This window comes from Drepanopeziza brunnea, assembly GCF_022702325.1.
Source record: "Drepanopeziza brunnea f. sp. 'multigermtubi' strain 214-2 chromosome Unknown ctg19, whole genome shotgun sequence".
Classification (NCBI taxonomy): Eukaryota; Fungi; Ascomycota; class Leotiomycetes; order Helotiales; family Drepanopezizaceae; genus Drepanopeziza; species Drepanopeziza brunnea.
Window position 1 is genome coordinate 392546 of NW_027094082.1, and position 12194 is coordinate 404739.

Here is a 12194-nt window from a genome sequence, read left to right on the forward strand (position 1 = left end):
AACCCAGCCACGGCAACCACTAGGACGCCAGCAAGCACATACCCCGAGGGAGCCCACTCGACCCTCTCCTTGCCCCCAGTAATCCTCCTAACATCCTCACTCACCTCCCCCTCCTCTGCGGAACCCACGTCTTCACAGCGCCCAGCCCTCCCTCAGCCCCTCGCTCCAGAAGCCCAGGTTGGCGTTCGTCACGCAGAGCAGCAGAACGAAGGTGATAAGCTCGGTAGCCCAGTTGGCCCTGCAGGGCTTCGACGTCGGAGGACTCCGAGAACGGGATGCTGGCTCCGAGGACCAGGAATGGGATGCTGGCTCTCGGGACGTGCTGGATGATGAGGATGGATGCGATTAGGGCATGAGGCGAGTGTCCTGAGGCGCGCAGTTGGCGGAAAGCCTCGTAGGTGAGGGGCGAGTCGGGGGTTGCGGGGGAGGGAGTCGAGGTCTTGGGGTCTGTGGGCGTGGCGGAGAGGGGGTTGCCATTGTCGATTTCTTCCTCTTGACTGTGTTCTTCTATTTTATATAAGCTCGTGTTGTGTATGAATTTGGTGATGTTGATGCTGATGTGATACTGATGTTCATGTTGATGATGTGAATGAGAGGGAAGATGTTGGCTGTCCGATTTGACTATGCGCCCTGGGTAGCCCGAACAGCCTGGCTAGCACTTTTCAAATCCCAAACAATATGGCTTAAGATAAGTGTGGTACAATGCGCTGGGCGTAAATGTGAAGTAGCTAACTTGCTGTGACTTTGGGGAGGAACATCGAAAAGTTTTGCCTCAATAACCATGCCCACTTGGGCATGAAACCAACGGGGGCTTCTTCAGTACATTACTTACTAGTAAACCAACCACTATGACCCAATGAAAAGAACGTTTCAGGCCCATGATCTGGCAAAAATGCCGTCCGTGATCGGAAATTCATCAATTTCCAGAAGAACTAATACATGTCGTTGTCCCAGCTTGCAGACCTGATCTTCTTACCCAGGACTCCTGAACCCCGTCCTGTAATCGTACACCGCCAACACCTATTAAGAAGTGCCGTCCTCGGGCAGTTCCCCAATAACTGTCTCAACGATATCAATCAGCTCGTTTACATCCGGTCTCTCAGCGGGTTCAACTCTCAGACATTTCCGTACCACCTCCCGAATACTTTCGCTGATCTCGCTGTCCTCACTTTGGCCTGGCTGGTTCACGGCTTTTTTCTTTCCTCCTGCGCCTTCATCTGGGAATCTCCAGTCTCCACCCAGGACGCAGAGACTCAAGCTTCCTCCAGTTTCGTCGCTGCGCATCTCGAATGGAGATTTCCCAACAAGGCAGGCATATAAAGTGCATCCCAGGGACCAGATATCAACCTTAGTGTCGACTGTACTGCCAGTTTTGACGTCAAATAGCTCTGGAGCCCGGTATGGCATCGTAGAGTGCTCGGCTGCTTGGTCTTGTACAGCCAAAGCAAGTGATCTCGACGTAATTGGCGTAGGTGAAGGGGCTAGCGATCCAAGATCCATGAGAATTGGCTGCTCTCCATCATCGTCAATCATAATGTTGCCTGCTACTCATTAGCCACACTTCGTCATCTTCTCGATCTCTCTGCTTGCCTGGCTTGATATCCCTATGCGCATACGCTTTGATATCTCCCGGTGCAACGCCTACTTGGCTTTGTGTAACTTCTCCATCCATCAGTGGTTCCTGCTGCTCGCTGTCTGGATCCACCTCTCTGCCCTTTTGTCGGCCTCTCCTTTGCTCACTCTCATCTTCCTCCTCCTGATCCGCTTGCGCCGCCTCCCCTCTAATCTTCTTTGCCTTCCTCTGGCTCTTGACCCCGCCCGGTCCTCCACCTTCTTTGTAATTATGCATGGCCTTCAATGCCTTGCACACTCCCAGAAACAAAACCATCAGCCTGCGTTCCGGAAACTTGGTGTGATTGACCAAATTCGCATTGATGATATCCTGCAGGTTCCCTCGTCGGTAGTACGGCAGCAGGATGTACACCGTTTTCGCGCCCGGGTCCGATCGGTCAGAAGATACGCAGTAATCAACACTGCAAATGATGTTCGGATGCGGAGTGAACAGCGCGTATGCCTCCACCTCCTTCATCGCCTGCGCAACGGACTCCTGCCCGAACGGACATCGGATCTTCTTGAGCGCATACAGCGCTTCATTGCTGGTGTCTTGGACGAGGTACACGTAGGAGAATCCTCCCTAGGACGATAATTGTCAGCGGGTTCTCGGACAGCTGTAGAGTTAGGCTGGGCTGGGCTGGGCTGCGTACTTCACCTAGGAGGCGCAAGATTTTGAAACTCCTATTGTTGATCTTGAGCTGCGGGGAGCCAGGAAAACAGCTCATACAGTTTATGAGGGTATAGACGAGGTCGAGGAAGTATTGTGCCATTGCGAACAAGAAGACGTGTCGACTTGATTGAAGCTCTGAAGCTCTACTTAATAGGCCGGTGTGAGCTGTCGAAACTCTCCTGGACAGACACCGCCTCGGTCTTCCGGCTAAATGCTGCTTCGATGACCCGAGAACAATTCGGACGCTGGGAGAGCAGGCAGGTTATGGATTGTGTTGTTGACTTGGTGTTGGCCAGATGATGAACGGAGCATATATATCCGTATATACATATATATATATATGAGGATGTATCAAGCTGGCAGTAAGTAAGCGACCGTCATGCTGTGGCTGATGGATGATGATGCCCTTGCAGACAGACCCACCGACTACTATATTGTAACTATCATCAGCTCGTACACCCGGGCACCGTTTACGGAGTGACAATGTAATGTAAAATATTGTGCCCCGATTGCTTCAATTGCTTGCAACATATTACAGAAATTCATACTTAACAATATATATACGGGCGCTGCACGGGCGGCAGGCAGATGGCGGTGTGCTTAGCTTTTGCTTTCAAATTCAACATATTCAACATAATTCAACATATTCGGCATATTGAGCATATTCAACATATTCAACATATCTAACGTATTCAACATATTCAACATACTTATATAAATCACGACTTCCCCAGTTCCCCCCCAGAACCAGAACCTGGGATCTTCGCAGTCGTCCAAATAACACCCGTTCTTCCGCGTCTCACGAACCTCACTCATCATGACTGTCCGCGCGGAAAAGTTCACTCCGGAAGTGCTGCTCTCTGCTCCTCGAAGATCTGCAGCAACGCCAAATGCAGATGGGGCATTGGCTTTATTCACAGTCCAGACCTGGAGCTTCCAATCCCACAAAAAGTCTGTGGAGATTCGAGTACTGGATGTGAAGACGGGACAGTCGAAGGTGCTCACGGATGACAAGCAGTGCAGTGAGCCAACATGGTTGGGCGAGAAGAACTTGGTGTTGTGGTTGAGAGCAGGAGACAAGGGGACTACGAGCTTGGTACTTGCAGACGCCGAGAACTTGGACAACAGGTGAGTTTTGCAGTCACTTGAAAGCGGACTGACTGTTGACCAAGTAGACCGGAAGATATTGCCAGCTTCAATGGCGATGTGAAGAACCTTAAAATTTCACATCTCGACTCCAATACCGTAGCTATTGTCCTTACTGGACTCGCTACCCCCTCTGGCGAGCTCTTCAACTCAGAAAATGCCGTGAAGCCTTTGAATTCGGGAAAGATCTATGACAAGCTCTTTGTCAGGCACTGGGATGCCTATGTTACGGAGAACACGAATGCCATTTGGTATACCACTTTACAGAAGTTACATGGAGTATGGGGTATGGTCGTTGCCCCCTTGACCAATGCTCTAGCTGGACACTCCTTTTCCTTGGAATCTCCAGTTCCTCCATTCGCTGGAAAAGGCGATTTCGATATCAGCAAGAACGGCATTGTGTTCGTCGCCAAAGACCCCGAGCTAAACCAAGCGACCACCACCAAAAGCAACCTATACTACATTCCGCTCAGAAGCTTCACAGAGACCAGACCTCCCTCACCGCAATTGGTCAAAACTGGCAATCTGAAAGGATACAGTGGCTCTCCAGTCTTCTCACCAGATGCGAAATCTGTAGCATTCTGGCGGATGCAGGATCCACAGTATGAGAGTGACAAGCCCAGACTCCTCCTTTGGGCAGATATTACAGACCTCACCAATGTTCAGGAGTTCTACGAGACTTCAGATGGCGAAGGGCGCTGGGATTTGAAGCCAGACAGCATCACTTGGAGCGAGGATGGAGAAGAGCTGTACGTAACGGCCGAAGAAAAAGGTAGAGGGAAGCTATTCAAAATCCCAGCTTCTCCTCGCCGAGCACGAGACCTCCCGGTAGCTATCACTCATGACGGAGCTGTAGAGAGTGTCAAACTTCTTCCCAAGAATCGGTTGTTCGTCAACAGTACTTCGTTAGTAGATAGCAGCATCTGGTCTGTTCTCGACCCAGCCAGACCATCAGAGAAGTCTGTGATATCATCCAGCTCTAAGGGAGGAAAGTCATTCGGCATCTCTCAAGACCAGGTCGACGAATTCTGGTACGCCGGCTCCGAAGACCAACTGATCCACGCCTGGCTCATCAGGCCCTCCAACTTCGACCCCAAGAAGAAATACCCCCTAGCATACCTCATCCACGGCGGCGTGAGTCCTTCTTTTTTCATTTCTACCCATAACCCATAGTACCATCGCTAACATCCCCCAGCCACAAGGAGCATGGAACGAGTCATGGTCTACGCGCTGGAACCCCCTAATCTACGCCGAACAAGGCTATGTCGTCGTAACGCCCAACCCAACCGGCTCCTCAGGATACGGCATGGCCTTGCAAAACGGCATCAAGAGCGAATGGGGCGGCCGTCCGTACATCGATCTCGTAAAGGGATTCGAGTACATCGACAACAACATCCCTTACGTGGACACGACCCGCGCCGTGGCCCTCGGTGCCTCATACGGCGGCTACAGTAAGCATTTCCCTACCTCTGAATTCCCCGGCCACCCCCTTCCCCAACACCAAGTTCTCACTAAGCTATAATCTAAACTCCGTCCCTCCCATCACAACAGTGATCAACTGGATCCAGGGCCACCCCCTCGGCCGCAAATTCAAGGCGCTCGTCACGCACGACGGCGTCTTCTGCACCCTCAACCAGTACGCCTCGGAGGAGCTCTTCTTCCCCCTCCACGACTTCGGCGGCACCCTGTGGGACAACCGGGCCGTCTACGAGAGCTGGGACCCGAGCCGCTTCGCCGCCGACTGGGCGACGCCGCACCTGATCATCCACAACGAGCTCGACTACCGCCTGCCAATCGGGGAGGGCCTGGCCGCCTTCAACGTGCTGCAGAGCCGTGGCGTCGAGAGCAGGTTCCTGACCTTTGCCGATGAGAATCATGTGAGTTTTTCCCTCCTCCTCCTCCTGCACCTCGAGATGTGAGATGTGAGATGGTGGAGGGCTACCTAGGTAGGGATGAGTAAGATGCTGATTATGAGAGGTAGTGGGTGCTCAAACCCGAAAATTCACTGTTGTGGCACAAGACTGTGCTGGATTGGATTAACAAGTTCAGCGGCATCACAGCCGAGCGAGAAGATGAGCGTAGGCAAGGTAAGGGAGCATCTTCTTTAAATGAAAAGGCACGGGGATGAAAGGGGAAGGAGGACGCTTCGTGAAGGTGGGATCGTAAATGTCTGACGGACGAAGAGCATTGAAGTCTGAGAGCATATGGGACTTAAGCAACGCAGCGCTTATGGAACAAATCAAGAGGTCTTATGCACTACTCTATGATGATTGATAAGTTTGATGTTGAGGCCGAGTCAAGCCCGAGATATCAGCTATTGTGAGCAAGCCAGTCATAAATACCCTCGTCAAATCTCACGATCTCATGCCTCAAAAATTCCCAGCGACCTTCTCCCCTGCCTCACAACAAGGGCCCATCGGGTGAAATAAACCCCGGCCATACCGACCTCTCATCAATCTTTAAATGGTCATCCTACCATCCATCGTCCAGAACGCCACGGCAATACCCAGCCAACGTTTCACACTCCCATAAGCATACGCATACACACTTACAGCACTCAGTCACCGCTTATCATTTCTCACACCACCCTTCTTACCTCCTTGCGCAGCTGCAGAGACCCTAGTTGCTTTTCCTCTATTGAACCCGGCTTCCTCAGCTTGCTGTACTTCGGTAGTAGCTGTACTAGAGACTCCATTGCCTGGACCTGGATCTTCAACCGGCCTTCTGGAGGATCTACTGCCGCGGCTGTTGGATTGATCCATCGGTGACGAGATCGCAGCTCTGAAGCTAGCAACCTCTTTAGTCATGTGTAGCATTGCAGCTGGAGTCAAACTATCTCTGGCCCTACGTTTGACAACAATTGGTTGCTTAACGTCCAGTCCCACATCTCGCACAGCCTCTCCAAGCTCGTCCCATGTGCAAATTACCACGTAAGTCCCATCCGGAGTAACCTTTGACATATGAGACTGCTCCAGCATGTTTGTAAGCTCGGTTGCAGTCTTCTTCGTGAAGATACCCTTGATGAAAGCTGAGACAAAGTCTAGTTCCGTCTCTTGAAACTTGATACCAAGATCGTTGAAAATAGCTGTAGCTTGTTCGTAGTAAGCCTTAAAGGTGCGGCGGCCTTGTGAAAGTTTGGGAATCTTGACGGAGGTAGGTTTCGGTGGGAGTTTTGCAGATTGAGGGCCCCGAGGTCGCTCACTGGACTTGCTCCTACTCCTGCTTCTGGTCATGGGAGAAGCTCGAGGAGGATCTCCGTTAGTAGGACGAGTTGTAGTGGGTCGCTTTTGACTGTCGACAATGGAGGGAGATCGGACAGCGCGGGCAGGAGGAACAGCAGGTTTCCTGAAAAACTGGACCTTGGTTGGAGATCTGGCAGATGAATCCTCGATGACGGGCTGAAGGACAGACTTCGATCGCTTCCTGTTGGCAACTCGTGGAGGTGGTCTTGTGCGAGCATTCTCGAAGGCGACTTCGATAGAGCCTCGAGGTTCGTCTGCAGATTGTCAGCGGATGCCATCAGGATAGGAGTTCTACTGACCTTGCGAGGGCGAGCCAAGCAGATCTGTCGCCGCAGAACAATAGTCTATCGCAGCAGGCGTCGCCATGATCTCCTCTAGGCGCTCTGTAGTCCGTCAGCACCTTTCTAGCAGGCATGGAAATTTGTACAAACCAGCAGATACCCAGCTACCCATCAGCTGTCTAACGTAGAACTCGAATTCAGTATGTCGCGTCTCCATCTCCTCTATTTTGCAGTTCTGCTCGTTGATCTGGCGCTCTCGCTCGTCGATTCTGCCTTGGAGAGCGATGATAAGTTGCGTGATCTCCTCGCGGCTCCGGTCAAGGTTGGCGAGGTCGGTATCGCGCTGAGCCCCGATGTCACGAACCTGCTTCAGTAACACTTGGTGCTCTCGACGGATTTGCGTCTCCCACAAACGTTCGGCGGCGAGGCCTGCCAGGCTGGGTGCGCTCGGGGGAGCTGCCATTCCTGGATTGTGAATATGTCCGGAAGACACGGGGACAAGCAAGTGGTTGAGCAGGATATATTGAGAATGATGGGGAGAAGATCGCGGAGCCGCTTGGCTCTATGGGTGTAGATTGTAAGCAAAGGTCGAGTGAGGGGAGACGTCAGGAACCCGAGAAAGAAGGAGCACCCGCTCGCCAACATGAGATAAATATAGTCACGTGCAAGTATTAGGAAAAAGATGAAGATGAATTTTTAGTCTTTGAATTTTGCCCTGCACTGCTACGAGAAGCACTGCAGCACCAATGATGGCGTCAGTCCACGTCCCAGAGCTGTGAGCAGCCCACTAGAGAAGCGCGATCCACATGACAGAAAGCATGTGGGGTGACCAAAGCAAATCCATAAATACACAGAAGGAGAGCGGAAAAGCAGAGAGCATCTCCCAACTTTCTAGTATCGGCGAAATGCCAAAAGATACGCAAGAAACCAGCCGCACCCGAGCAACAACTTTTATGTCGCCCAATAACCCACGCACGCGGGCGAACCACCGTGCTCACTCACTTTACCCTAAGAGGGGTTCCGACACAGGTACCTTTTGGTACCACCCCAGTGTCCCAGAACGGTGATTATCTAGGTTTTTTTTGTTTTGTTTTGTGGAGTACAGCGCTTAAATGAGATCAGCGACGTTCATTGGCATCTCCTCGATTTGGGTGCTGTAGAACTGCTCGATTTCTCTCATCATGCGAACATCATCGGCGGTGACAAAGTTGATCGCAACACCCTTACGTCCGAAACGTCCTCCACGACCGATTCTGTGGATGTAGTTCTCACGGTTGGCGGGCAGATCGTAGTTGATGACCAAGGAGACTTGTTGGACATCGATACCACGGGCGAGCAGATCGGTGGCGATCAGGACACGGGAAGAGCCAGATCGGAACTCCTTCATAATCAGGTCACGCTGACCCTGGTCCATGTCACCGTGCATAGCGGAGACAGTGAAGTCACGGGCAGTGAGCTTGTCGGTGAGCCAATCGACCTTTCTGCGGGTGTTGCAGAAGATGACTGCTTGTGTGATAGTGACGGTCTCGTAGAGATCGGAGAGGGTGTCCAACTTCCAGTCCTCCTTCTCGACTGCGATGTAGAACTGCTTGATACCTTCGAGGGTGAGCTCAGCCTTCTTGACCAAAATACGGACAGGGTCGCGCATAAACTTGGTGGTGACCTCGAGCACATCCTGGGGCATGGTGGCGGAGAGGAGAACGACCTGGGTGGATTGGGGAAGGAGTTGGAAGATGTCGTAGATTTGCTCAGTGAAACCACGCTATGGAATCATTAGCAAACGGCACAGACCTATTAAAACGCGGGAAAAAAAAATCCTACGGAAAGCATCTCATCAGCCTCATCGAGAACGAACATCTTCATGCTGTCCGTCTTCAAAAATCGGCGTTGGATCATGTCCTGGACACGACCTGGAGTGCCGACGACGATGTGAGGACCATCCTGAAGAGCCTTCATGTCATCGCGGACACTTGTGCCTCCAATGCAGGCATGGCACTCAATGTTCATGAAGTCTCCAATAGCGACGACGACCTTCTGGATTTGTTGAGCAAGCTCACGGGTGGGGGCAAGGATCAGGGCCTGGCATTGCTTGACGGCGGGGTCGAGCTTTTGGAGGACGGAGATGGAGAAAGTGGCCGTCTTTCCGGTTCCAGACTGAGCTTGAGCAATGACATCGCGACCTTGAAAGTATGAGCTTCTACAAATGTGACACTGAAGCATTTGCAGACTTACCGCTGATGACGGGCAAGATAGCACGCTGTTGGATAGCAGATGGGCGCTCGAAACCGTAGGCGTAGACACCTTTTCCAGAAGTTAACGGCTTATTCACCTTCACAAATGGACCGTGTTATCTCGTACCTCTGAGCAGTTCGGGCTTCAGCTCCATCGCATCGAAAGAGTCGACAGTTTCGTCATAGTTTGACTCGATCTGTCCTGTAAAATTGATCAGCTCGCGATGCCCCAATTGTGCGCGGGGCGCTCCAGTGGCGGTGTGCCCCTTCGCAGACCTCCGGGGAAGCATACCCTCTGGGATCTCCTCGAGACCTTTATCAGCCATGATTGCGGGTTTCGATCTACGAGAGTATCTAGATCGCAAGCAGCGCTTGGAATCTAGAAGTCGCGAGGATAGGTTGGTTGGTTGGTCGGAAGAGGTGGGGTTGTGGAATGCGCAGAGGTCTCAAGGAGAGCCTGCAACGAGTGTGCTTTTTTGGTTGTTGTGGTGTAAAGAAACTAGAAACCTATCTCTCAGGGTCGAGAGATGTAGTGGGATGTAGTTGCTGCTTGTGTGGGGGATGTTGGTATGTGGTGTGGTGTTGGTTGAGTTGGTATGGTTTGAGAAGACAGAGACAGGAGTCGGGGAGGGGGAGGAGGAGGAGGAGGCGTTCGTCGGAACATACTTAGCAGAAAAATTATCAATATGGCGCCAAGAGAGGGTTGCGCTAAGAGGCAAAGGAGCTAGCTCGGGTAAGCGAGGAGCTACCGCTTAATAGGGTTTTTCACACGTGGGCCCACTGGCACCCCGTCAGTGGACATGGAGGTGGATGTGGACGAGGTCGGACCGGACGTGAATTGACACACCAGGGGAATTACTTTGACAGTTTCTCGACTACCGACTATCGCCTATCGACTATCGACTATCGACCAGCTTTTAGGGATTCTTCTTTCTTCTGATTGGACCATTTTCTCTTTTACGAGTTTCAAAGACTACAGAGTAGGCCTAGCTAGAGCTAGAGCTAGAGCTAGACCTACCTAGACCTACCTAGACCTACCTAGACCTACCTAGACCTACCTAGACCTACCTAGACCTACCTAGATCTACCTAGACCTACCTAGACCTAGACCTACCTACCGGTAGACCTAGAGGTAGCATTGGCCAGGCGCAAGGAGTTGTCCTGAGGCAGCTATGAAATCGTCAGTCCTTTCAGGAGAGACTGGTCTCCCCCCGATGGAAGTCCACCGCAGTAGTGGTAGCGGAGCTGGGGGAGGAGTCGGGTCACAGTCGACGGTAATATCTCTCGAGGACCTCCCACTTCACGCCATACCGCAGCATCCTCTGGGGGTAAAGCCATCGGGAAATCAGTATGCCGCTGCTGCTGTCAGTATATCCAGGAATTTCATAGGTTCCTTTCGAGGACTTCCGGATGAGGTCCTGGCAGTATTTCTTGACTATCTTGACTCATACACGCTGCGGCTGTTGGGCTCGACATGCAAGTTTCTCTACGCATTCTGCAGGTCTGATGACTTGTGGAAGACGCTGTTTGTCCAGTAAGTGTTTCCCTGTCTATTGTAGCTGTCTGTGATACAGATCAGAGCCTCTTGCCAACCCGTCTGGGAAAAACTTGCTTTTGAATCTTCGTGTACAACAGACATAGTGCTAACTGCCAGAGGTCACCAATCTCCAAGTCAGGCTCTTTCCCATGGCAAGGTACATGGCGATCAACTCTCCTCGGCCTGGCCAAAGAGCAGACCGCCCAAGTCACATGTGACAACGTCTACTCAGACGTGCTCTACAGACCGTTTCTCTGTACCCATATATCCTTGAAACCATTCACCAACAATATCCCCCACTGCAACACCATTCCCCGACTCGAGGACCTCACTCCCGAAGAGTTCTCCTCAAAATGGAGCGACAAGCCCTTCATCCTCACCCAGCCGGTGCAGCAATGGCCGGTCTACCGGTCCTGGACCACGGACACCCTCCTAGAGAAATACGGCAGCGTCAAGTTTCGCGCCGAAGCCGTCGACTGGACCCTCGCAACGTACGTCTCATACATGACCAACAGCGCCGACGAAAGCCCCCTCTATCTCTTTGACCGCAGCTTCGTCTCAAAGATGTCCCTGCAAACCAGCAAATCCCAGCCTACAGCTTCCTATTGGATCCCGGAGTGCTTCGGCGAAGATCTCTTTGCTGTCCTAGGCGACGACCGTCCAGACGACAAGTGGCTGATCGTCGGCCCAGCCCGCTCCGGCTCAACGTACCACAAAGACCCAAACGCAACGTCCGCCTGGAACGCCGTGCTCCGCGGCTCCAAGTACTGGATTATGTTCCCCTCCTCGCCATCTAGTCCGCCTCCTCCGGGCGTCTACGTTTCCGAAGACCAAAGCGAAGTCACCTCGCCTCTCAGCATCGCGGAATGGCTTCTGGGATTCCACGCTGAAGCCAGGAAAACGCCCGGGTGTGTGGAAGGCGTTTGTGGAGAGGGAGAAGTGCTGCATGTTCCGAGCGGATGGTGGCATCTTGTCGTCAATCTTGAGACGTCCATCGCCATCACGCAAAACTTCGTGCCGAGGGCGCATCTGGGGAGGGTTTTGGAATTCCTCAAGGACAATACGGCGGATCAGGTGTCTGGGTTCAAGAAGGAGGTCACGGATCCGTATGGAGTGTTTTTGAAGCGTATGCGAGAAGAGCATCCGGAGTTGCTGGAGCAGGCTCTTGCTGAGTTGGAGAGAAAGGCTGAGGGCAGGAAGAGGAAGTGGGATGATGTTGCGAGGAACGACGAGGAGAATGGCGGTGGTGGGTTTAGCTTTGGGTTTGGGAGTGATAGTGATGAAGAAGTTCCTTGATAGCCGAGGCTCAGCTTCGTGAATGTCAGATGTGGTCCTGTTGGTCCTGGTTGAGGAGGGATAAGAGTTTGAGGATAACTCGGTACAATCACTGACACGGAACTTTTGGCTCAGTGACAAACCCTTACGGATCCTTGGGAAATGAGGAGCATCCCCAACCAAGATTAGCACTTGGTT

At 52.2% G+C, this 12194-nt stretch overlaps 6 protein-coding genes across 6 annotated transcripts; 2 read left to right on the forward strand and 4 right to left on the reverse strand.

The window, feature by feature from the left end:
* Positions 1 to 100: 100 nt before the first annotated feature.
* Positions 101 to 576, reverse strand: L3040_008872 (uncharacterized protein; the record flags this gene model as incomplete). Its single annotated transcript, XM_066155744.1, has 2 exons — positions 101 to 507; positions 567 to 576. The coding sequence occupies 2 exons, from the start codon at positions 574 to 576 to the stop codon at positions 101 to 103; spliced, it is 417 nt and encodes a 138-aa protein (XP_066010037.1).
* Positions 577 to 1023: 447 nt separating this feature from the next.
* L3040_008873 (uncharacterized protein) lies at positions 1024 to 2384 on the reverse strand (the record flags this gene model as incomplete). The annotated part of the gene is made up of 3 exons (XM_066155745.1): positions 1024 to 1541; positions 1591 to 2194; positions 2265 to 2384. The coding sequence occupies 3 exons, from the start codon at positions 2382 to 2384 to the stop codon at positions 1024 to 1026; spliced, it is 1242 nt and encodes a 413-aa protein (XP_066010038.1).
* Positions 2385 to 3101: 717 nt separating this feature from the next.
* L3040_008874 (uncharacterized protein) lies at positions 3102 to 5621 on the forward strand (the record flags this gene model as incomplete). Its single annotated transcript, XM_066155746.1, has 6 exons — positions 3102 to 3412; positions 3460 to 4564; positions 4626 to 4881; positions 4982 to 5307; positions 5412 to 5517; positions 5614 to 5621. The coding sequence occupies 6 exons, from the start codon at positions 3102 to 3104 to the stop codon at positions 5619 to 5621; spliced, it is 2112 nt and encodes a 703-aa protein (XP_066010039.1).
* A 370-nt stretch (positions 5622 to 5991) lies between these two features.
* On the reverse strand, positions 5992 to 7416 carry L3040_008875 (uncharacterized protein; the record flags this gene model as incomplete). The annotated part of the gene is made up of 3 exons (XM_007292635.1): positions 5992 to 6926; positions 6972 to 7055; positions 7104 to 7416. The coding sequence occupies 3 exons, from the start codon at positions 7414 to 7416 to the stop codon at positions 5992 to 5994; spliced, it is 1332 nt and encodes a 443-aa protein (XP_007292697.1).
* Positions 7417 to 8061: 645 nt separating this feature from the next.
* Positions 8062 to 9510, reverse strand: L3040_008876 (uncharacterized protein; the record flags this gene model as incomplete). Its single annotated transcript, XM_066155747.1, has 5 exons — positions 8062 to 8715; positions 8775 to 9133; positions 9186 to 9254; positions 9312 to 9386; positions 9477 to 9510. 5 exons carry the CDS (start codon positions 9508 to 9510, stop codon positions 8062 to 8064), a joined length of 1191 nt encoding a protein of 396 aa, XP_066010040.1.
* An 846-nt stretch (positions 9511 to 10356) lies between these two features.
* L3040_008877 (uncharacterized protein) lies at positions 10357 to 12017 on the forward strand (the record flags this gene model as incomplete). Its single annotated transcript, XM_066155748.1, has 2 exons — positions 10357 to 10718; positions 10826 to 12017. The coding sequence occupies 2 exons, from the start codon at positions 10357 to 10359 to the stop codon at positions 12015 to 12017; spliced, it is 1554 nt and encodes a 517-aa protein (XP_066010041.1).
* Positions 12018 to 12194: the final 177 nt, after the last annotated feature.